The 23,667-nt window shown below is 39.1% G+C and overlaps 2 protein-coding genes across 2 annotated transcripts; both read right to left on the bottom strand.

Moving 5' to 3' along the window:
• Positions 1–526: 526 nt before the first annotated feature.
• Positions 527–5,351, bottom strand: LOC116706923 (uncharacterized). Its single transcript, XM_032543986.1, has 6 exons — positions 5,062–5,351; positions 4,512–4,654; positions 1,373–1,434; positions 1,072–1,185; positions 850–948; positions 527–760 (listed from the first exon to the last, which is right to left on the bottom strand). Exons 1-6 carry the CDS (start codon positions 5,170–5,172, stop codon positions 636–638), a joined length of 654 nt encoding a protein of 217 aa, XP_032399877.1. The 5' UTR covers positions 5,173–5,351; the 3' UTR covers positions 527–635.
• Positions 5,352–6,281: 930 nt separating this feature from the next.
• On the bottom strand, positions 6,282–19,563 carry fip1l1b (FIP1 like 1b (S. cerevisiae)). The gene is made up of 16 exons (XM_032543950.1): positions 19,260–19,563; positions 18,765–18,819; positions 18,339–18,414; positions 18,045–18,169; positions 17,089–17,153; positions 16,695–16,802; positions 16,439–16,569; positions 15,855–15,973; positions 14,240–14,293; positions 11,859–11,958; positions 11,525–11,675; positions 11,301–11,382; positions 10,805–10,860; positions 9,836–10,031; positions 8,120–8,266; positions 6,282–6,949 (listed from the first exon to the last, which is right to left on the bottom strand). The coding sequence occupies exons 1-16, from the start codon at positions 19,336–19,338 to the stop codon at positions 6,808–6,810; spliced, it is 1,686 nt and encodes a 561-aa protein (XP_032399841.1). The 5' UTR covers positions 19,339–19,563; the 3' UTR covers positions 6,282–6,807.
• Between the last annotated feature and the right edge of the window lie 4,104 nt (positions 19,564–23,667).

Below are 23,667 nucleotides of genomic sequence, written 5' to 3'. Positions count from 1 at the left end.
ATGGGAATTATGCGTACCCCTAGGGGTACTTTGGAGCACTGCGGGGGCTATGTGAGATAGTGTTTAAATATGTTAATATTAAAAATATCAGTCATGCATAATTCCCTGAAAAATAGTAAATTAATTTAGTAGTAGTTTTTAAACATTTAAAGTAGCATTTACATGTTCTTCAGTTACAAAGTTGTTGTTGTTTAGTCAATCAGACAGGGGTGGTGCAGTACTGCAATGTATCTCTTTATACATGCTTTTTTCCCAAAGAAATGCTTTGCGCTGGTCAGGGGGATTTCATAGGGGTACATTATTGAAAAACAGTTTGAGAACCACTGATCTATAGTTTCTTTTTATTATACCTGTTTTGTTGTAAACGTTATGATTGCATATGTTTTGTGTTGTATTTAACACTGTTCCACAGTTAATGTCTAATTTTAGGTATTTATTTACCACATTGTGTTTGTTTAACTATATGTACTTTTCATTGTCTCCTTATTGTATCTACCACTAATTATATTAATGTGAAAAAAGTCAGTTCCTCCATTTTAATTTTATTACATTTTCATAGTTAGACCTAATTATGTATATCAGGGAAGGACATTCACACTTTCCCATACAAAATTACCTTGACACCAAATAGTAAATCAGTTCACAAATGTATCAAAAAAAGCATCCAGGAGTCTTGCAACTTTATGTCCCATCTTGGCCTCTAATAAAGAGTTGAGGGCGCTGATCCCCTCCGAGGGCGAGATGTTGTCTGGGCAGATTTCTGTGTACAAACACATTAGAATTAACTCAAAAAATCAGTTTGGCATTATGGAGGCACAGTATGTGGAGATTAATAATTACATATTTTACCGTAGTTTGTGTCTATCATTATGGGCGACAACATCTGGAGACATTCTGCTTGTGTCTTGAACGTCTCTACAACAGCAGGTGAGACACTCTGTCTCCTGCCTGGAAATAAAGATGTCAGCGTTAGGAACATTTCCTTAGAGAGATAGTCAGATAGTCGGTTGCTTTATCATGTTCAATAAGGGTCAATTCAGTGTTTTAAGGACGAATAAGTGAGGTTCTTACTAAAAAGCAGAAGACTGGTGAAAGTATCTTTGCCAGAATTAACTGTTTCATGGACAACCAGACAGTCGGAACAGTCAGTCGTCAGGTAGACTTCCCTGAGGTAGAATGGTTGCTCTGTGATGCAACCCCACACACACACACACACACACACACACACACACACACACACACACACACACACACACACACACACACACACACACACACACACACACACACACACACACACACACACATTAATGTGAGCAGTTGAATGCTACTTCCACTCTATCTGATACATTTGTGGCTCATCCTCACTCACCAATTAACATTGTGCTGTTTTCAAAGATCACATTGTATGTTAAGCTGGAACATTTGCCATATCTGTTAAGAAAAAAATAAAGGCTGCATCAGAACATAATATCATGATAGACTAGTAAACCAGAAGAACAGCTATACATAAATTACTTTTTTTTAAACTTAAAATAATGTTTGACAAATCGTTTCAGTGGTTCATCAACTCGTAACAGGGTGAACGACACTTCTGTATTTGCTTTGTGGCTCTCTACCAGCTGCAAACGCACTATGCAAGTAGGCCAGATCGGGTAACAGTTCCAATGAGACATAATGGGACAATTCCACTTCCAACCTGTAGGGGACCAAAGCAGGATAAAGTTCTCTAGTGTTGTTGTTTTGGACCCCAGGAAGACTAGCTGGTTGTCTAGACGTCAGCTAGACAACCAGTCCTAATAATAAATTCAAATACTTTGTGTCTTTCAACTTTTTATGATCCACAACTTCACTTTCACAGCTCTCATCAGTGTTGTTTCCAGAGAAATTCACGGTAAATACTGCTGCTACCTCTACATGGAACAAGTTACAGAAATCCATGAAACTTAAGTGAGCTGGTCTCATTGGTCGCTTTGAAGAGGATGTTGATTCACTTGGAGGCAGCCACATCAGGGGCCTGTTGCACGAAAGTAGAATAAAGATATCCAGGATGAGTGAAAAAGCGCAGCTTGACTTAGTGTGACCTGCTCATCGCGGCTTAATCGGTTGCACGTTTGCCGAGCCAGGATAAACAGGTGGAGCTATGTCAAGCCAGGTGTAGATAGCCAGGATAAATGCACGTTCACGGCTTTCTCAAATAGACCACGTTATCGATCACAGATTTACTGATGCAGAGATGAGAAGACGCATGCGCCAAATGTTTCACCCAATGAGCAACATCTTCTAATGGAATAACGAGGAGGGAAGAATATGCAAAAAGGATGCGGTCTCTTATCAAACGGAGAAAAAAAGCCCAACATAGCGACCCGACTGAATGTGTGGGGGGGTTTAAAAATATCTACTTGCCTCAAAGTGAGCAGAGGGAACTATGTTCCTCGGGAAATGGACCCTAAGGACTTTAGGCTAATTTCAAACCCTATTCACAACGTGAGAACATGTTTTACAACCATGCCCAAATCCTATAAGCTATCTAATCTTGTACAATTATGTTCATACAGAACAATCAGAAAGGGACAACAACTAGAAAAAAGTAATGACTTCAATACACGCTGTGAACATATGTAAAACAACATTCATGTTTTTTTATTGTTCTGACAAGGGACCGCACCAAAATAAAAAGATTAAGAAGCATTGTGTGTGTCCCAGGTGTGATGATGTAAATTACACACATAGGGGTGTATATAGACACGTTATTAGTCCGGTGATGTGAGACTTATTAGGAAGGTTATGAAACAATGTAAGCTATACAACAAAAACAATAGGCCCACTTATTAAGGAGTAACACACAACTACCTTCATTAGAGAAGGACAAGCACAAGCAAAAGAAATCAAATGAATATTGGTCTCTGACAGTCTGCCATTATATTCATCTGGAATATCGCTACATTAATATCGTCACACTTAATCCCCGGAGCGCGTCCTGTAGAAACCTGAAGCTGAGACCCAGGACGCGCGCTGCTATCTCTACTTTTACAGAGGAGAATGGACACTGACGCGACTCGTAGTCTGTGAGGCAGTAGCAACCGGACACCAGGCACCGGGCAGCAGCCACGGGCAGCGGCGGCCACCCGGCCACCGGGCAGCGGGCACACGCCAGGCAGCTCGACATAGTACCGTCCCACGGGAAAAGTCCCACCGACATCAGGGTGCCAGTGCAACAATTTCTACAATCTAAACAACTGTAGTGGGTTTAAATCGAACTCGCGAAAACAAAGTGACAAGTAGGCTAATGTATGTTAATAAAAATAAAGCAGAACACAGCAGAAGACAACGCAATAACTGTTAAACACGTTTATTTGGGATCAGACGGCAGTGATTTGACACATGAAACTCCAGGTTATCTTAGCCGGCTGTTGCCTGCTCTGGACCAGGCTAGCCGCAAAGAATAAATCTCATGGTTACTTGGTCGGGCTTAATTCAATCTGGTTTCGTGCAACCGAGTCCAAGCTAAATTCATCCAGGATAACGTGAAATCCCGGCTTAATCCCTTATCCTAGTTTCGTGCAACAGGCCCCTGGCTGTAGATGTTTTACCTGATGTGTTTAGGATTGTGGTTGTTTTCTGTTTTTGTGTATTTTGTGTTTGTATGTGTGGTTGTTCTGCTGCCTGTCTTGGCCAGCACACTCTTGAAAAAGACATTTTTAATCTCAATGAGTCTCTTCCTGGTTAAGGAAATAAAAAATTTAAATAAATAAAAAAGATACTAGATTGTACCCTCTGAACGACAACACGGCATACTGTGCAAGGGTTGGGTTGACGCTTACAGATTTGTTTGCTGACTCGTTCGGTGGGTATGATCTAGCATCTTCCCACATTCACTTGCTGCTACTCCAAATGAATGCTAATGTTGCTCCCTATCTATCTGACGTGTAAAAAAGCAGCTGTTTGCTAATAGGTTCACTAGGCCTTTAACAACTTTATAAGCAGATAACATATTAATGGTGTGTTTACAGCTTGTTTGCACTACCCCAAGTGGCCAAAAATATGTTTATTCCGCAGAGCTTTCCAGTGATGTGATATAAAGAAGGCACACGTGCATGATACACATTTAACTTTGCTTGTTGTCTCCAGACAAACAAGAGTTTGAAGATGTTAGTTAAAAAAGCTAAAATACTTATTTCTAAAATCAGACATGTATCATTAGCAGTTTGCAGAGATTCAGTTTAAATTAATAGCGTGATGTCGATGTTGCCATGTCACAAAAGCAATACTATTTAGTACAGAAATATCTTATTAACAATATAATTATATATGTAGTTATAACAATACAAGTTTCTTCTTGTAACATTGTTTTACAATAGCAGCAGGAAATATGCTTCGTAAAAACACATTGAAACACACTGTAACCATTATAATTCATATTTAGATACGATATGGGATGCCTATCCCCCAACAGCAGAAACATGTAGCCCTCAGCCCTGTGGTGTAAAAGTGTATTTAAGAGGATTTACATTCTCTGAGTCTGGATGAGATTGAGGATGTTGCTCTGGGTGGTTGCAGTGACGTCCAGCCAGGCACTGGTCATCAGATAGCCCAGTGAGCGGCTCCCTGGGAGGTCAGAGCTCCCGCCAATGTACAGCCACTTTCCCAACATCTAAAGCACACACACAGAACACACAATGTATGTCAACATTTCTCAACCTCTGGGGCCGGGACCTAGGCTGAAGGGAGATATGACACACTAAATTAATATGTGAAGCATAGTTACAGGATTCACATTTTAAAATAAAAATGTTTCCCCTGATATGGCTTCATTAGTAGCTATATCAAACAAAAAATTGTGTTTCGGTAAGTTATGGTTCCACTTTCACACCTGATTGAGGATAATAAGAATGTGTGTGTGTGTGTAACTGAACAGTTGAGGTTGTGTACTTATGCAAAAAAGATATGTATAATTGCATTTTATCTATTGAAACCAGGAACGCTATTTTTATTGTTGACGAAAAGTAGGTTTAAATTAAGCATTAATTCTTAAGCAAAGTAAAGCAGAAGTGGACTTACGTCTTCATTGCTGACAGTGATGGGTTTTAGCAGACTGTCACAGCTGCTCAGAGGAGCCGAGTGTCCCAGTGAGAGGAGACTCAGCAACACAACTACAGCAACACTCTTCATCCTCTAGATGGCTCTTGTGTTGTTTTTCTCAAGCTTTCCTCCTATGCCTCCCAGTTTGTCTTCAACACTCACTCTTTTATTTGGTCTTCAGTTGTCTCGTCACTGACTGCCATCAAGTCTCCCTCCTGGATGCTCTGGATATCTCACCAGCACATATTTACCTTCTGTGAGCTGATGTAACAACAAGCAAACACCAAAGGGGGGGGGGGGACTTTGACCTGTTTGAAGAACTTACAGAATCTTTATCCAACCACATGACAGTAGAGGCTGTTATATACCATATATATGCTAATGTACCCTCTCTGATCGGTCACTGAAACTTAATTTTATAAATATTACATTTTGCAGTTTTCAATAAGAAACAGCAGCTTTCCTATTAATCAAAGCCAATAAATGCACCATCATAGGCATTATAGGTATTTATTTTATTCTTTCTGCCAGCAGCCGTGATAGAGGTTGTAGTCAGCTCATTTACTGTAGAAGTATATATGTAGGTGTAAGTGTGTCTGTACGTTATTTGAATGTCTTTGCATACATATTTTGTTGAAAAAAAATAAGATAAATATTAAAAGTATCGAACACTGTTGGAAGTTACATAAAGAGTATTTTGCAAGTTGTGTTATAAATTGTGTAAAAAGTAAGACTGTAAAAGTGTACTGGCAATTGGATATTAAAAACTAAAATAAAATAGTAATTAAACTACTGCCTTCAAGGTCAATAATTAACTATTCATGCTGAGAAGACCTAAAAGTGCTACTGAGTTCAATGAGCTGCTGCAAGAGCCTAAATCAAACATATAATACTATGAGCCTAAGTCACAAGTCCAAATCAAACATTAATTTGAAGTTTGACCTTTGTCCTCGCCAACTGATAACCACTGCTGTACTCTGCTAGTTGATCACCACTGGGACCGTTTCAGAATGTGTTGAAATCACACAAATGTTAGGTACAAACAAAATATTTCAGACCTACAAAAGTGATTTAAAAAAATGCATGTGTAGACTATACAGTTACTAATGTTGTGAAAGATTAATATGAATCACTATTAGAAAACAAATATATGTGATCAATTATTAATCTATTTATTCCAAAAAAGTCACAAAAAGATGTCTTATCAAAAGTGTTTTTAATTGAACTTAACAAACCAACAGCTGTCTATAGATGTCTTCATATGGGACAAGAACAAACAAAAAATGACAAAAAAAGAGCTAAACCTGCGGATTGTCCTGACTATACAGTGAAATCTCCGAGCTTTTTGTTACAGCAGTGCTCTGAAAGGAGTGATGGAGCAGAAGAGAGCGGGAGGGGGGTGAAGACGGACTGTTTTCCTGTCTGATGTCAGCTAGTAATGGAAAGACAGATAAAGTAAAAAGGACGACCATCTCTCCTTTACCACCTCCTCTGCTCCATCCATTCTTTGCCTGAAGTGATGGTGAGGATGAACGACAGCAGGATGCAGGGGAATTGAGATTGATGGAGAGGGGAGTGACAGGAGGCATTGATCACTCTGCGACTTCCTGGTTTGTTGGTCTGTGCTCATCTTTTCCCTTTCCTTCTTTCTCATCTTGGTGGGACACGGAGGGACAGACAGGACCGGAGACAGACAGAGAAAGGAAAAAAAGGAGGTGGTGATCACTACTCCATGGCCTCCTGGTTCTCCTGGTCTGCGCTGATCTCTTCGTTGGCCTCTTTGCCCTCCTTACTCCTTTTGCTCTTCTTGTGTTTATGCCTCCGGTGGCTGTCGCCCTCCTCGCTGTCGTGCCTTCTCCTGCTACTGCTGCTAATTGAAGGAGAAGGACCAAAGTGTAGAAAGGGCAGAGAAGGGAGATTTGAGAGGTAGAGGAAAGAGTTTAGAGGGTGAGTAAAAGGGCAGGGAGGTAAGGCAATAGGGGAAAGGAGATTAAAGATTAGGTAGGTAGGTATGAGAAAGGGATAAATTAACAAGAAGATCAATAGATGTAATAAAGAAAAGGCAAAGTGAAATGGAGATGGACAAAAGGGTAAGAAAATAAGAGAGGCAGCATGGTGCCAAATCGGAATAAAGGAGGTTTTGTCAATTGACCATTTGCCAAACCCTTATCCCACTTAGCTGCTGTTGTTAAGGCTGTTGATTTTCCCGTTCCCGCATGCATGGAGTTTACAACGATAACAACCGCCGATTGATTTTAGAGGAAGACAAAAGCACGTTTCCAAGTGGCTAGAAACTAGAAGCCTGCTTTTGTATCTGTCGCTGACAGATTTTATGAGCTGTAGCTAGCTAACCATAGCTCCATGAGTTGGTTGACAACTTTGTCTCCAGCTGACTTGGTAATTTTTTTGATTTGTTTTTCAAAACAAGAATATAAAAAAGATTTAGAAATTACACTTTATATCTACATACACAATGTCACCCTAAAGACAGAAATACAAAACAACTGCAATGCTCTTGTATTGCATTATAGAGCTATTTAGTATTACAAACTGAAATGGTTCGGAAATAGTTCATATTTAAAAAAAAGTAAATTAAGTAAAAGTATTTTCTAACTTTAAGAGTTACAAGAGAAAAGGCTAACTGATGTGTTTTGCTAACCCAACATTAGCTCAGGTAGCACTGGCTGGAGTTTCAGGAGTTGAAATTTCCCCCAAATTCAATAAAGACCAAGAGAGACCTGTTGACATTAGCCTACACTCCAATAGCATCTACTTCTTCTGAGTGGGGAAATACTATACAGTGGATGTGCAAGTTGTCAATGTGTTTTTTTTAACAATACACTTTAAACTCTTTACATGCAGAGTATGACTTATACTACAGCTCCTTGCACCCTGCATGAACATGTGGAGAAATCCAAATCTTGACAGGCCTGCTGTGCTTGGTTACAGTTTATAAGCTATGATTGGACAATAACTATTCAGGGGGAGGGATTTAGCCAACTAGATTTTTTCTTAGAACTTTTGTGCGTTTACGTACCTGCGAGAGGACTTGTGGCGACCCTCCTCTTTCTCTCGGTGCCGTCTCTCTCTGTGTCGTTCCTCTTTCTCTCGGCTCGACCGCTCACGATGTCGCTCTGCATAACCACGCTCCTGGTACTCGCGGTAACGATACCGCTCCTCTTCACTATGAAGGTTGAAAGAACAAGAGCTTTCCCTTTACTATGTTATGTTTGCATATCAAACAAGCCCATTCTCTGACTAAAACACAGATTCTTGTAGTGTGTTCCATTTACTTGATAAGTTGGAAAACGAACCTGGGAAAGAGGTTACAACTAAGTTGCCCACATTCCATTAAACAAGTCGGATTTCATTGAGGGTTTGCTCTAACCTGGTTAGCCATTGTTAGCAATAACAGTTAACGCATTAGGCAGTTTCTCGTGCATACAACCAGCAAAACAACAATGTCCACAGATAGCAATTGGACAGTACTGTGTTTAAGACAGAAGTGCTAGTAAACTGTATATTACTACAGCTTTCACTACTGTTGATGCACAGAGCAGTCATGTTGGATTTTGAGCTCAGGGTAATGTGAGTTTCTCGACCTTCTCAACTCGGAAATCTGTCTTCCGAGTACACCATTAATATTAAAGTCTGTGACTATGAGTGCATGAACATATCCTGTTTGCCTAAAACAGGGGTATTCAATTACAATTCGAGGGGGTCCAGTTTCTATAATTTCCTTCTTGCAAAAGTCCAAACTTCATAATGTCTAAATTGCATCCTAAGCATCAAATTGTATAATGACACTAACAAACTACATTTAAAGCTTCAGTAGGTAGTTTATTTTTGCCGTCATTGGGCGAAACATTCATACAAATCTCTCAGCATATTGTAATTCAAGTGGTCTGAGAGAAAACTAGACTTCTGTAACTCCTTCTTGGCTCCGTTTTCAGATTTCAGTCAATCTAGCCGAGAGACTTCAGCCAATCACAGTCACGTCCCTTTGGCAAAAGTTCTGTTTACCGTAAGGCTCAGGGCTGCAGCTAATTCAATCCTAAATTATTGGATAAGAGACTTTATTGTCATCCGTCTATATATAGTACATAGAGGAAAGAAATTGTGTAAAAATCCAGTATTCCAGTTTATCATCTATGGAGCGCACATTTGCGGTGAAAACAGTTGAGAGGTGGTCTGCTCGGGTTAGCCTTGAGCCTAGCATGAACACCGGCACCAGTCTTTAACCAAAGGCCAAAGCAGCAGCACCGCTTATTGCTAACATCCCAACAAATACACACTGTAGGCGGTGTGAGAAGAAACGTAAAAATGTAGCTTTCTGCTAACCCTAGCAAAGCTGCGGCTAATTCCATGTTTATTTAGCCAACCAGAGCCTAAAATTACAGTATGTCATCTCAAAGTGCTTTACATAGAAAACAGGACATTCATTCCCATGGAATTGCCGCTATATAATGGCATGAGTACTGTTAAATGTTACTGTATTCAGCCGGTGAATGCCTGTGCTCGCCTGATGGGAGGGGCTGGACCAAGAGGGGAGATGGAGAGCTGCTGTTTAAATTGTAGCAATTTTTTTTTAAATTTCTGCCTACCCCCAGCTTTAAAATTAATCTGTCATGTCATGGCCGATACCCGATCTACTTACCAGGATACTAGGATCGATAACTATCTAGCATATCAGATTTGTGCACCCATGGACAAAAATTGTGCCTGTGAAAGTGTGTGTTTTTGTCCCCCTCACCTGGTGTAGCCCATAGCTGAAGGGCTGTGCTCCCTCTCTCTTTCTCGCTCATGTGTCCTCTCTCTCTCTCTGGGCCTCTCTCTTTCCTTTTCTCTCTTGTCGTCTCGACGGGAATAGTAGTCCCAGGGTTTAGAGTTGTCCATCATGGGGGGCCAAGGAGGAGGCACCCCTCCAGCCATGAGTGGAGGGTATGCACCTGAACAGGTAAAAAGGAGGGGGAGCAGAAGACTTATTACTTTGAAATAAGACTTTGTTTAAATCCAGTTAGCAATTTGTTATAGTGAATGATGCATATTAAACTATTTAAAAACATACCTGTATTTCCAATAACATTAAAACCAATGAGATGAATATCTAGGAATACACATTTGCATCTGTTAAAATATTGTTGGTTTTACGGTTTTAAACATATTTCTGGGATTCTTTTCCATGAATATCAAAACAGATCTCTTATTGAGATAGACTGAAAAAAATTTGATGTGTTGCTGATAGTCTCGCATTGCCATACCTATTTCCACTGCAATGTGGAGTAAGATCTGGTTACACCACACACTCTGGGTTGTTTGCATTTATTTAGACCAATCACAATCATCTTAAGTGGCACTAAACTCTGGTGGCTCCTCAAAATAGTCTTGGGAAGGAACTTGTTTTTTGTTCATTTGCATCCCGCAAAAGAAAACGCCACATAAAATAGGTATTTTGCTCTATTTGTATCGCAGTGTGTACTTCGTCCACAGAAATCCTCTCCAATCTTTCCAAAACGTCTGAGTTAAACACTAAATGCCGTAAACATATTCTTTGTAAACCATTTCCCTAAAAAACGAAGGAGGCCTGCCTTGTTTCCTAAAGCAAACGGTTTAAGAACGGCCACGGGATGACATCCAAATATCCTGGAAATGTATTTCCGCTGACCTATGTTGAGACTATGCTGATAATTACACAGACAGATTACGTTGTATATCTTCATACCTTGAGGGAAAGGGTAGGGAGGTACAGAGCGTCCATCATAACCTCCAGGGTGGCCACTGTGGAAACAGAGGAAAGACAAAATGTTACAGTGTGGGTGTGTGTCCATATGCTCTTGATCTTCTATCATTGCAAGGAACACATTTTGTTTTCAATAGGATGATTAAAGAACTTCGTCCTCATGTTCAAAATATCTACAATGATGCCAGTGTGTAAGATGTTAAAACCCGAAATGCATGCAAAACAATTTTTTTCACTAGGTTGTCATATTTAGCTCCTTTTGCGGTCAGACATAATGTCAACATGTTTATTTTTTAAATGTATTGTTAATAGTTGTAAAACAAATAGCTAAAATGGTCTTCAATATCAGTAATTGCTTATTTTTGTCTCAGTTGGCTGGAGGGGTATGTCGGTGTTTGTGGTTGACTAACAGCAGCTAGTGAGTGTGTGAGAATGTGCGTGTGTGGCGTTTGAGTGTGTGTTTTCATGTGTGTGTTACCTGTCCATAGTGGGCATGATAGAAGGAGGGGGCCCGCTAGGTGGAGGAGGAAAACCAGGGGGAGGGACAGTAATGGGCAACCCTACAAGGGAGAAAGAGAGAATAAACATAGTGAACAAAATAAAACCAAGAAAATACAGGTTAAAATAGGATGGCTGCTTTAAATCAAATACACACAAGCGACCCGCTAAAATGAAAGATGATGATGATGATAATAAACTTACTGGGTGGGGGGATGAGTGGGGGTGCCGTGTTGACATTGGGTGGCGGAGGCAGGAAAGGAGGTGGGGGGATGTTTGGAGGAAGTGGTCCAGGAGGGAAGAAGGTGGGAATCTTAGCTTGAGTCGGCTCAGCGTCTGATTGTTCAGCGATTACCTGCATAACAACAGACAAGGAGATGTTGAGATGACAACACCCACTCAGCGCAGTCTCTTTATAACTTCTAACTTTAGTTTAGTCAGAGCTCAGCTAGCAACATTTTCACCAAAAAAAATAAAAATGACATTGAAAAAGAAAGTGTTTTGATTGAGAGAGACTGTCTGTGTTGCTTCTGTGTACCTGGATGTTGTTGCCTTCTAGATTGTGTCTGCGTCGCCCTTCAACCCTGCTGATGGTGGCCGTCCCTCCACCAATCACGTCTATAGTACCACTCGTCTTCCTGGGAGGAGAATATATATTAAAAAAAAAAAAAAAAATCTACAACACACAGTCAAACCCAAAATCATTCATACCCCTGGCAATTTCTGACTTTGTTACTTTTATTCAACCAGCAAGTTTTTTTCTTGATTAGAAATGACACAGGCGTCTCCCAGAAGACGATGTACAAGAGGCATAGAAAATAATTATTACTCATCTTTTATTTACATTTGAACAAAAAGTGGCATGTCCAAAATTATTCATACCCTTTGCAAACTGTCACAGTCTATGGGAAAATCCAAAGATCTATACCATTACAAATAGTTGTTTTCCAAGCTGTTCCTAATTACCCTAAATCATTGGGAACAGCTGTTTTAATCAACTCAACAGGTGAAAAACAGAAGCTGCTGTTGGTTTGTGAACAGTCATGGCTAAGACAAAGGAGCTCACTGAGGACCTGCAGCTGCGCATTGTGGCTGCTCACAAGTCAGGAAAGGGCTATAAGACCATATCTAAATGTTTTTGATGTTCCAGTGACTACAGTGCAATGTATTATTAAAAAATACAAGACGTTCCACACTATGAAAAATCTCAGAGGATGTGGTCAGAAACCAAAAGTGACACCTGTGCTTGCCAGGAGGATAGTGAGAGAGGTAAAAAAAAGAATCGAAGGATCACCACCAAGGCCATCCTGATGAATCTTGGCTCTGCTGGTGGCAAGATCTTAAGGCAAACAGTCCAATGTACACCGCTGGGTTCAACGGACGCAGACCAAGGAGGACATCACTTCTCCAGATAAGGCACACAAAAGCCTGCTTGGCCTTTCTAAATGCTAATCTGGACAGAGAAGAAGACTTCTGGTTGAAATTGAATTGTTTGGCCACCATGATGTAGCCTTCATTTGGCGTAAAAAAGGAGATGCCTTCAACCCTAAGAACACCATCCCCACTGTCAAACATGGTGGTGGGAATCTAATGTTTTGGGGCTGCTTTTCAGCCGGTGGACCTGGGAACCTAATCACAGCAAACGGCACCATGAAAAAGGAACAATACATACAAATTCTCAACAACATCATCAGAAAGTCTGCAGAGAAACTTGGACTTGGGAACCAGTGGACATTTCAGCACGACAACGACCCAAAACACAGCAAAAGTGGCGAAGAAATGGTTAGCAGACAAAACATTAATGTTTTGCAGTGTTCCAGCAAGAGTCCTGATTTAAATCTCATTGAGAATCTGTGGAGGGAGCTAAAGATCAGGGTGACGGCAAGGAGAACCTCCAACCTGAAAGAGTTGGAGCTCATTGCTAAAGATAAATGGGCAAAAATACCAGTGGAGACATACAAAAAGCTGGTCAGCAAGTATAGCAAGCATTTGATTGCTATAAAATCTAATAAAGGCTTTTCTATTGATTAGTAAGATGGGTATGAAAAATTTTGGACATGCCACTTTTTGTTCAAATTTAAATAAAAGATTTTTTTTTCCAAAATGATGCCTCTTGTACATCGTCTTTTCTTCTGGGAGACGCCGGTGTCATTTCTAATCAAGAAAAAAACTTACTGGTTGCATAAAAATGTAACTAAGTCAATATTTGCCAGGGGTATGAATAATTGCACACACACTTCAGTGTAATTACTTCTCAACTTGTCAGAGCTCTCTGGTTGACAAAATATGTAATGGTCTCACGGTTTCTAAATTACCTCAGACCTACTTTAGCATTTCTGTACAGCGGTTTCTTACTTATCGTCCAACATATACACCGATGGTGTCTTGAGAAAACTATGCATCTTCAAAAGACTTTGTGTTGCACCGGTCAGTGGCCTTTGAAGGGTTTTACCTTTAACAAATAAATTACGACACTGCTGTTAAGGTTGCAACTTTAAGAAAAATGTGGGATGATGAGTAAATGATGTGTCTAATCTCTACATCTTTTTTACTTAGGAGTGAGTTATTCTTATTAACAGGGCCCCAAAGAAATGAGCTGTGGATTCAGTTAAATCATTATATTCTATTGTCTCTTTTTAAAGCTCAGTTATTTATCATGCCATCCATCATTGGAATAATTGGCCACTGAATATACGTGAAATGAATAGCAAAGTCTCTTTCAAGTACCATCTGAGAATTTAAAATTGTGCGTAGGGAATGGACATATTTACTGTATGAATGAATGTATAATACTTTTCTGTGGTGCATTTCATGGTCAAGAAAAAACGCAAGGCCCTCTTTAAACACATTAACATGTAACACTTACACATTTCCCATCAGGCCCATTAATCTTGTACGGACAAGTCCATGCCAACTTACGTATAATAGGACATGTCCTGAAGAGGTGGGCCAGGCCATTGAGGGGGAGAGATCCTAACATTTTGAAACAAAGGACAGTGGTAAAGGCGAGGAGAGTAACATCGGCCTAAACACACACGTACAACCCATGGGAAGACCTATTCTAATCACAGGGCATGTTACATCTTAAAAGTTAAACACAAGAAATTAGGGATGCACTGATAAAAAAAGTTTGGCCGATACAATAACCAATAATAAAATTGCTGTTATGGTCGATAATGGATACACATGGATATGATCTGTATAAAACTATAATAATCATATTTTGTACAAACCAAAAAATGTGTAAACAATTTTGAATTTGAAAAAATAATTTCTTTATTAATTTCCAAAACATTGGAAAAGCTCATAAATCATAGATTTACCGCATTATTTTCTCTGAACAAGTTACAGGGCCACCATGAAAAAACAAGTTAACAGTGTTAGTTTTAGGATACTTTTATAACTTGTAGCAAATGTATCACTTAATGAAAATCCAGTTTAACTTACATCCTTAAATCATATAACTTGGGTGATAAAACAAAATATCCTGTTTAGGTTTTAGGACTAATCAGTGTTGTCACTAGGTTGGCTACGAAGAGATCATTAAAGCAAAACTTGGAGGAGGGGCTTGTCACTAAAATGAAAATAGCTAGTCCACCTTAAAAGGCAGCCCACTTTAAGTTAGTGAGCCTGTGCTAAAGTTCTTCTAATTTCATGGCTGATACTAACTCTTTAACCAGCATTTATTTACTGACTGTACAGACTGCACTGCTATAACGTAACAACTTACTTCATATTCACCCACACACCTCCCTGTCTTTTCACTGCACAGACACACAGACACACAGACACAGACACACAGACACACACACTCTTTGCCGATGTATTGATAAAATGACTAACATCAGCCGATACGATTGCCAACATATCGTGCATCCCTACAAGAAATATTTCACTGTGCAGTTTCCCTTTACTCTTGTATTAAGTATTGTCTTCCAACCCTCCCTTGTCTACACACATAATCTAAGTTTCTATCCAAATGTAGTGCAAATTTTAAACCAATTTCTAGAAAATCAGCAAAAGACTCTGATGGCTCTAATTTTAGAGTTGGGTGCCAGTAAACCATTGCTGGAGAAGAAGAGGGTGCAACAAAATGATGTAATGCCTAATTAAAAGAATGCCGGTCAAACCTCAAATTAACTATGAAATTTAGTTATGTTATGTATCAATTTGTTCCAATTTGGCTTCACATAGATCTGATGCTTTCATCTGCGGACAATTAAGTCTCTACAGTGGGGCGGATGCCGCAGTGTACATTTAGGTGACATGCTTTATGTACATTGGGATATATGTTTTATCGATATACCAACCTTTCTACATCAGCCAAGCGTACATTTTTTTGTGTATTCTAAAAATTTATTATTTCATGAGTTTTCGGTCAGGGTTTTTTATACTTAAACTGAAAATGCACGCAAAACAGGTGGATGGAAGCACAGCATATCAACATTTCTGTACACATCACTTCAAGTGGAAACTGCACATGTGTTTTATTACCGGATATCTTAATAAGTGAAGATAAAAGCAGAAGTGTTACCTGGGGACCTGACTGACAGAAGGCTTGTACAAGCTGATAGGAGATGTGAAGTCTGGCTTGGAGGTGTGAACAGGCAAAGTGGATATGTCCTTCTCATTACCTGTCCTGCCTTGCTGAACCTGAGAAAGATCCACAATACATTTATTAATATATTTCCTGCATTAATTATAGTAGAGAGTAGCAGTTGCATTTTTTTTGCCTAATTCATATTGAAAAAATTAAATATGAATTGAATAAATATAATATAGTAAAAATATTATATATATTATATATAATAAAAAAAAAAATCTATCTATCTATCTATCTATTGAAGGCAGCAACTTTATAACATTTAGAAATATAGGTGATAGGCATGTATATTACGACACTATAATGTTTACTTGTGCTAATGGTGTTCTGACTTAAGAAAAAGCATTTCTATAATTCATAATCTTATAATGTGAAGTTTCCAGTTAAACCACGCAGGGAACTCCTCTTATTCCAACTAACTGACAAGGAGAGGCTTATGATGAAAACAGAAGGGCAGTGAAATGTAGAGGGCGTTGACAGAAAACAAACAAACAGAGTAAGCACTGGTCACTCACAGTGATCTTGCTTGTCACCGAGCCGACAGTAGAAACCTCCAGGCCCATCCGCAGTCTCTTTTGTTTTTCACAGTAAGCCTTCCATGAGTCTTCATTGAAGCCGTAGTTAAAGTAGTCTGACAGATCCGCTCCTACACACGCACAAAACTTGTGAAAAAATGTACCTGCTAGGCATGACATGCCATTGCCAATAACATTAAACATCCTGAAAATGCACATAACTGTGGTACTTAAAAGAAAGAAAACACACACACACCTGGCTTCCGCCAGGGTTTCTCCTCAAAGGACTCCATGTCTGCCTCCAGCACTGGAACCCCGTTAATGTTTCCAGGAGCATCCAGATCCACTCCCTTTATCTTGGAGGCTACAGAAAATAAACAACATAACATGTCAAATGGGCTCAGACATTTTTTCCAAACTCTTTACTCTCTGTGCACAATATAAATTATGTCTGTGTTTTGAACAGAACAGTGCCGAATAGTATAAAAAAGAAAAATCTGTTTTGTTTATGTCAAAACAGAAAGCAGTTCAAGAATAGAGGGATACCTTGAATAGAATGGAATAGGTCTTTGTCATTGTCACAGGTACAACAACATTTCAAGTGTTCTCCTATCAATGCATCAATTCATTGAATTTATGAAAATAAAAACCTTGTCCATAAGGTCTGGAGCCTGTTGTCTTTATGTTGAGATTGACAGGTGGAGCGCCATAAGTCCTAGGAGGAAAAATAAATAAATCCTGTTATTGACATCCCAAGGTCTCCTTTTAATTAGCTGCCATATACACCATATGCAAGTAATGAATAGGAACAGTCAATTATGTGGTAAATAAGCTTCTTGAGCTGCTACTAGTGTAAAATGACAAGCTAAATGCCTGTTTCAGTTACTTTTATATGTTGTACTCTCAAAGCTTTAGCATCCTCAGTTTGTTTGTGGACCAGACAAGCTATTTTCGCCTCATGTCAAACAAGCTTATTAAGTACAATCAGGTGAGAAGGAAATTTTTGTTTTGTTACAACCAATATTAAAAGGTCCAATGGCATGAAAATGTCACTTGATGAGTTTTTTTAACATTAATATGCATTCCCCCAGCCTGCCTGTGGTCACCCAGTGGCTAGAAATGGTGATAGGTGTAAACCGAGCCCTGGGTATCTTATCCTGGGTAAGATAAGATGAGCCTATCTGGAATCTTTCTCCTTATGAGGTCAAAAGGAGCAAGGTTACCTTCCCTTTCTCTGCTTTGCCCGCCCAGAGAATCTAGCCCGCCCATGAGAAAGAGCGAGACATCAAGACTTTTAAACAAGCAAAGTGGCAGTTGGTCAAGGCCCCTCCCCTCTCCACCTTGCCCCCCTCCTCCTCAATAGCTACACACTCACACACTCAGGAATGGCATGTCCTAAGGAAAGCTCATTGTGGGACTGGCTCTAGTGGCTGTAATTCTGCACCAAGGCTGAAGTTCGGGAAAAAGACTTCAGATACAGTATTAGGGGACCACTAAGGCCTATATAAAAACATCATGTCATGGGACCTTTAAAAATATGTTTGTTTAAAGTAGCCAATGACTGTTTAAATAATCTGCAAAACACCACACTTTGACCAAAACCTACGTGTACTGTGGTGCTCCAGTTTTAATGTCTCCAATGGTGACGCGGACATCATCATCATCATCATCACTGTCGCTGTCACTGTCAACGTCCTCGCCTGCACCTTCACCTGCACCTTCACCTGTCGCCTGACAGACCACGGACGAAAGTAGGATGAGACAAGAACATTTCTTAGAAGGACAGAAAACAGCTGTGAAAACAATCAAAACTGTGGGGTGATCAAATATTCAAAAACAGACAAATAGCATGGCACACGTCACAACACATACTGTGACAGAGTGCATGCACGCTACCTACCTCGGAGGCTACTCCATTTCCTGTAGCGTGTGCAGCAGCAGCAGCATCATCCTCTGTTGAAGCATCAGCAGGTGCACTGTAGATAAAATATGAAATTAAACATGAAGTTTATTTAATTTTTATTTTAAATTACAGATAGCAGGACATAACTACCAAATATTCTAAACATGCTCAAATAAGGCAAATGAAATGCCCTGCAAAAATGGCTAATAAAACCCTCATTATGCATGCATTTTCTTTGAAACCTATGAATGCATACCTATAGCTGTGGATACAAAGAAAAGGTTGTTATGCTTCTTTGTGAATTCTCTTTGTGCTGCTGTAAATAGCTCCTACTTCTCTGGATGTAAACATGTGTCTTTCAAGTTTTAAAATCACTTACACAAATCCAAGGTGTTTGTATGGGTGGACATGCATGTTAAATACCTGACTGCAGCATTCAGTTTGGCTTCTTCGTCCTCATCTTTGCTCTCAGACTCATCTGAAAGATGAAAAATGCAAAAAAAACAGATTTATTTGAACCATAACTAGTAGCTAGCTCAAAAGGCCATTCATTAGCTTCTCATGTTTAGCCTATGCACAAAATCCAACAGAGAGTGACAGAATAAGCATTTACCACATTTTAAGGTTTAATACTAGCCAAATATATGACAGAGACGCATTTAATTGCTTTATTTCTAAAGTTATACGGCTGCAAACGGCCGGGAAAAGCAAACCGTCGCTGCTAGCTTAGCTTTCAGGCTAACTCTCTAATCTTCTTATACCACATAACGTAGCTAGACGTTACATCCATCTTCTCACAGTAGCAGACAGAGTTGTTGGTTAGCAGTCCATTAACAGAGCGGCACACACAGTGATTAATGACTCTTTCGGTCAAGAGGAGTTATGTTTGCGGACAGCATGTGGTTGTTGTTTTTTTACCTCCATATAGCCATTCCTCCTCCTCATCTCCAGCGCTGGCATCAGTGGTGGTTGTTTTGTCCGCTTCCTCCGCAGACATGTTCAGCTAACACGGAGCTACTAGCTCAACCAACAGCAGCGTCACAGAAATAATGTATAACAAATCTTCTCAATGCAGAAATACACGTACAATTTCAACGCGGAAACGCGGTTATGTACAAAATTATGCCTTCATTAGATTCATCTTCAACCTCTGCGAATGAGTGTGTAAACCCGGAAGAAATTGTTGACGTCCCGCTAAGGTGAACGTGTCAGGGCAGATAACACAGCGCCCCCTGGCGGCCGAGAGACATCACGCTTTATTCAGGTGGTGCTTCATGGGCCTTCATTGTCCTACCGTGATAACAGTGCACACATGCTGTTACAAGTTTGTACTTGTCTTGCATTAAAACGTGACTGTTTCCTGGTTAAATTAGAATTTATATTTGAGTGGAAACAATGGAATTGGGCTGAGTGTTTAGCACATATAAATAAAATCCATCCATCCATCCATTTTAGTTCTATGGTTTAGTAGGCTATGCTTCAGGCTGCTAAACTCTCAGCACAATTCCATGGTCTGGAGTCTTGTTGTTGATGCTTGAGTTTTCAGAATTGTGTGCACAGTTCTAATTGTTGTGTGTGTATAAAATGGAGAAAAACTGTAATACAGTATTTTCTCCGGGAGGTGTCATGCCTATAGATCCAGACTATCCAGAATAAATAAATAAAATAAATAGCCTAATTATTGCAATACTAACATCAGTGGGCCATTGGCAAAATCACCATTGTGTTACTTCCTTCAGACATTTATTTAAATGAAAATCTTCGGAATTACAGTAGTACAAAAGTATTAGCATCAAAATATACTTCAAGTACCAAAAGTAAAAGTACTCATTGTGTCATCATTTTTTGAATCTTGCATATTATCTTACTGGGCTATAATTATGTATGCATTAATGTGTTTATTAATGTTGCAGCTGGTAAAGGGGGAGCTATTGATAATTACTGTATAAAGGCTACTGCTGGATAGCTTAATAATATATGGAATGTATTTGTTGTTTTAAATTTATGTTATAATCTAAATTTGCAAAGTATTTAGTGCCTAAAGTAGTTAACTAAATGCAGTGGAGTAAAAAGTACAGTATTTCCCTCTCAAAGGTGGTGGAGTAAAAGTAAAATGTGGCATTAAAAATGGAAATACTCAAGTAGAGTACTTCAAAATTTCACTTAAAGTACTTAGAGCCCACAGCTCTTTATTCCCCCATGGCCCCTAAGTGAATTTAATATGGCCATAGCCACAAGAGTGAGATCAGGCACGGATGTTGAACGATAACACTTGCAGTGCAGTCCAATTCACCCCAAAGGTGTTGCATGGGGGGTCAGGGCTGTGTGCAGGCCTGTCAAGTTCTTCCACACCAAACTGGGACTTCCTTACTGTTGCCACAAAGATGGAACCACACCAATGTGTAGCCTATCACATGTAGCATAATTTATGCAGAACCAAGGGGACTTGCACAAATTATAAAAAGCAGTCCCAGTTCAAAAGAAATAAAGTTATGTGCATGATTGTCTCCACACATGTTTCGCCATAAAGTGTAGAGATAGGCCATTAAGTTGTAAGTATAACAGAGTTAGAGAAGTGCAGTTGTGAGTGAAAAGTTGCAGGGTTATATCGCTGGACTGCAAAGGAAATTAACAAGGCACTCCGCCCTGCTCCAGTGGCCAGCATTAGGACTGTGGTTGTTGGATTTATTGAGCAGCAATAGGGTGTGGTAACCTATACAGACTGTAACTCTATAACTATAGCTGGGTTGATTTAAGCAGGTTATTACTGGAAAAGAGAAAACATCCTCAATATATAATAAATAGCTTTTCATTAAATCATATGTATACAACTTCTCTATAACACAGTAACAAAGTGATTAAGCTACTGACAGTATTACAATTATACAATGAAAAATAATTTGAGATTGAATGAGAGGAAATGACAAATAAAAATGCAAGAGATACAAAATAATGCAAGTCAACTAAAAGCCAGCTTAAAAATGTATATTTTTTTAGCTGTATTTTAAAAGAAACTAGAATAGGTTAACTTGTGAGCAATAGTTTAGGTGTCACAACAACAAATGCATGGTCACCTTTGGTTACAATCCCAGAGTTGTGAGAGGAGATGTTTCTACCTGTTCTTCCATGTATTGGCTTGGTAGGTCATGGACTTTGGAACCAATCCATTTATTGCCTTATGAGTGATTCTCAATTTAATTTCTTTGAACTTTTCTACCAACTTTTCCACAAAGTCCAAACATTCTACCACCCTGCCTGAGGTTTAAATGGATTATTTGTTTTGTTCTCACTCACAGAGAGGGAGAAGTTCTGCATCCTTTTATACGTTTCAATCAAGCAGCAGCTGAAGGCTCATCATGAGCTAACTGATTGTTGTTCAGGTTCTGTTTGCACAAGAAGTTGCCCTATGTTACACCAAAGAGGACTGTTAATGCATTTATAGCCTTTGACCAGTTAAGTGGAAGCCACATTAGATTCGTCAATAAACGACAAAGGAAGGAAATCTGTGGATTCTCTCACCACCACCACTTTAGCTATCATCACTTCTTTACAGTGGTGATTATACAGAGGCGTGGACACCAATTACACATACTCTGATGCTGAAAGGAAATCAATAAGGAAATTTGCACACACAGTAGCCTACACGTAGATATAGACGCAAACATGTATGTGGTAAATTTATGTTTGGGAGTATGTCAATTTTTTCCTAGAACCACACAGGGGCTGATATCACAAGTGTCTACTGTACCACATCATACATTACATTTGAGCTTTTGTGTCAATCTCTGTATGTTCAAAGCATACACACACACACACACACACACACACACACACACACACACACACACACACACACACAAACACACACACACAAACAGCAAATAAGCATATAAATTACATTTGTCTCTGTCTCCATTGACCACATTTGACTCCTCCCTATCTTTTACCCCATCTGCTTTCTGATCGCAGTCCCTCCCCTTTTTTCTGCACGTCTTTTTCCTTATTATCTTCATCTTTATTTTTTTTGACAGGGGTTAGTGCATATTACAGCAATAAACATTTCTGTGAATATGCCAGATTTAGCCAAAAGGCTAGTTTTCATCTGTAGTCCCTGGCCAGATGTTATACTAGGCTCCCTGAAAAGAAAAATAAACAAAGCCAAAGGGGCAGTGATAAACACATATTCACACATCATTTATATTTTTTACCTCCATCTCTCTATTTGATCTTCTCACTCTCACTATTTCATCATGTGTTGTTTCTAATTGAGATTTGCTTGTTTGGCATTTTTGCAAATGGCTTTTTGGTAAAAACGTTTTGTACAAGGTTTACTTCACTATTATAATTCAGACAACACATTAGACTGGTAAAAACCACATACAGTTTCTCCACGAGTTAATCAAATAAACTGAAAGATTGAGTGTTCCTTCATGGGTTCAGAAACATGTATACATCATAAACAAAATTAACAATTTCCACTAAAAACCCATTGGAATATAGAAAATGGATTATTAGCTGGTGAAAAGTTGACACATGAGAGACATATTTTTCACAAGACAGCAACACTACACACTATATTATACAACAATCACCGCAAAGTAAATTATAATGAAAGAAAACATTGAAATAAATTAAAAGAATAAAACTCAATACCACAAACTCCTCTCTGCATAATACAATACAGTTAAAACATTTAACATAAACTGAACATTACAATCTTCATGTATGTAACATTTATTGCTGGACTTTTGGAATGGACTCTTCAATTCAATTCAAAGGGGCCTCCAAATTATTGTGTAATGTTTGAAAGTTTTTCCAATGCATCCAATTTGTTATTAGAAAAATTAAATCACAACTGAGGATAGGCTTACTGGCCTATTGGTAAAGTGGTCAATAAGGTAGCCACACACAGATACAGTTCATCCTGAGGATTCACTCTGCCACATGTACTGTATATTTTAAAAGAAAAAAATCATGATTTATAAATTGATGGCCACAATTTTTTATATAGGCTTAGTATTCCATGCAAAAAAGGTAGGACCAGTTTAATATGCAACTTTACATAATATATTATATATTATTATCTATTTATATTTATATTATATAATATATGCAGTAGGGGGTCCCTGCTCCATCTTTCTGTCAATTAATGGGTCATTGGCTTAAAAAGCATTGAAGACCCCTGGTTTACATTACAACAGAACCGTACAATCCAGTATCACAATTTAATGTCATGGTAATGGTGAGAACTGCAAGAAAGAGATGAAATCAAAAGAGGAGGCAGAATTTGAAGGAGTTCAGTAGAGTTTCATGTGTTCCTCTGGTT

This window comes from Etheostoma spectabile, chromosome 2 (assembly GCF_008692095.1).
Source record: "Etheostoma spectabile isolate EspeVRDwgs_2016 chromosome 2, UIUC_Espe_1.0, whole genome shotgun sequence".
NCBI lineage: Eukaryota > Metazoa > Chordata > Actinopteri > Perciformes > Percidae > Etheostoma > Etheostoma spectabile.
The sequence above is the reverse complement of the archived record's forward strand: the minus strand, read 5'-3'. Positions and strand labels throughout refer to the sequence as shown.

What these genes read in the sequence shown, in the direction of transcription:
- LOC116706923 (XM_032543986.1), bottom strand. Translation starts at nt 5,172, where the DNA reads ATGAAGAGTGTTGCTGTAGTTGTGTTGCTGAGTCTCCTCTCACTGGGA. An exon ending in CTCATCCAGACTCAGAGAAT is followed by an intron (nt 1,435 to 4,511) that starts GTAAATCCTCTT and finishes TTTTCTTAACAG; the next exon opens with ATATGGCAAATGTTCCAGCT. An exon ending in AAACAGCACAATGTTAATTG is followed by an intron (nt 1,186 to 1,372) that starts GTGAGTGAGGAT and finishes GTTGCATCACAG; the next exon opens with AGCAACCATTCTACCTCAGG.
- fip1l1b (XM_032543950.1), bottom strand. Translation starts at nt 19,338, where the DNA reads ATGTCTGCGGAGGAAGCGGACAAAACAACCACCACTGATGCCAGCGCT. An exon ending in GAAACCCTGGCGGAAGCCAG is followed by an intron (nt 16,570 to 16,694) that starts GTGTGTGTGTGT and finishes GTGCGTGTGTAG; the next exon opens with GAGCGGATCTGTCAGACTAC. An exon ending in CGCCACAAGTCCTCTCGCAG is followed by an intron (nt 6,950 to 8,119) that starts GTACGTAAACGC and finishes TTCAATTAGCAG; the next exon opens with CAGTAGCAGGAGAAGGCACG.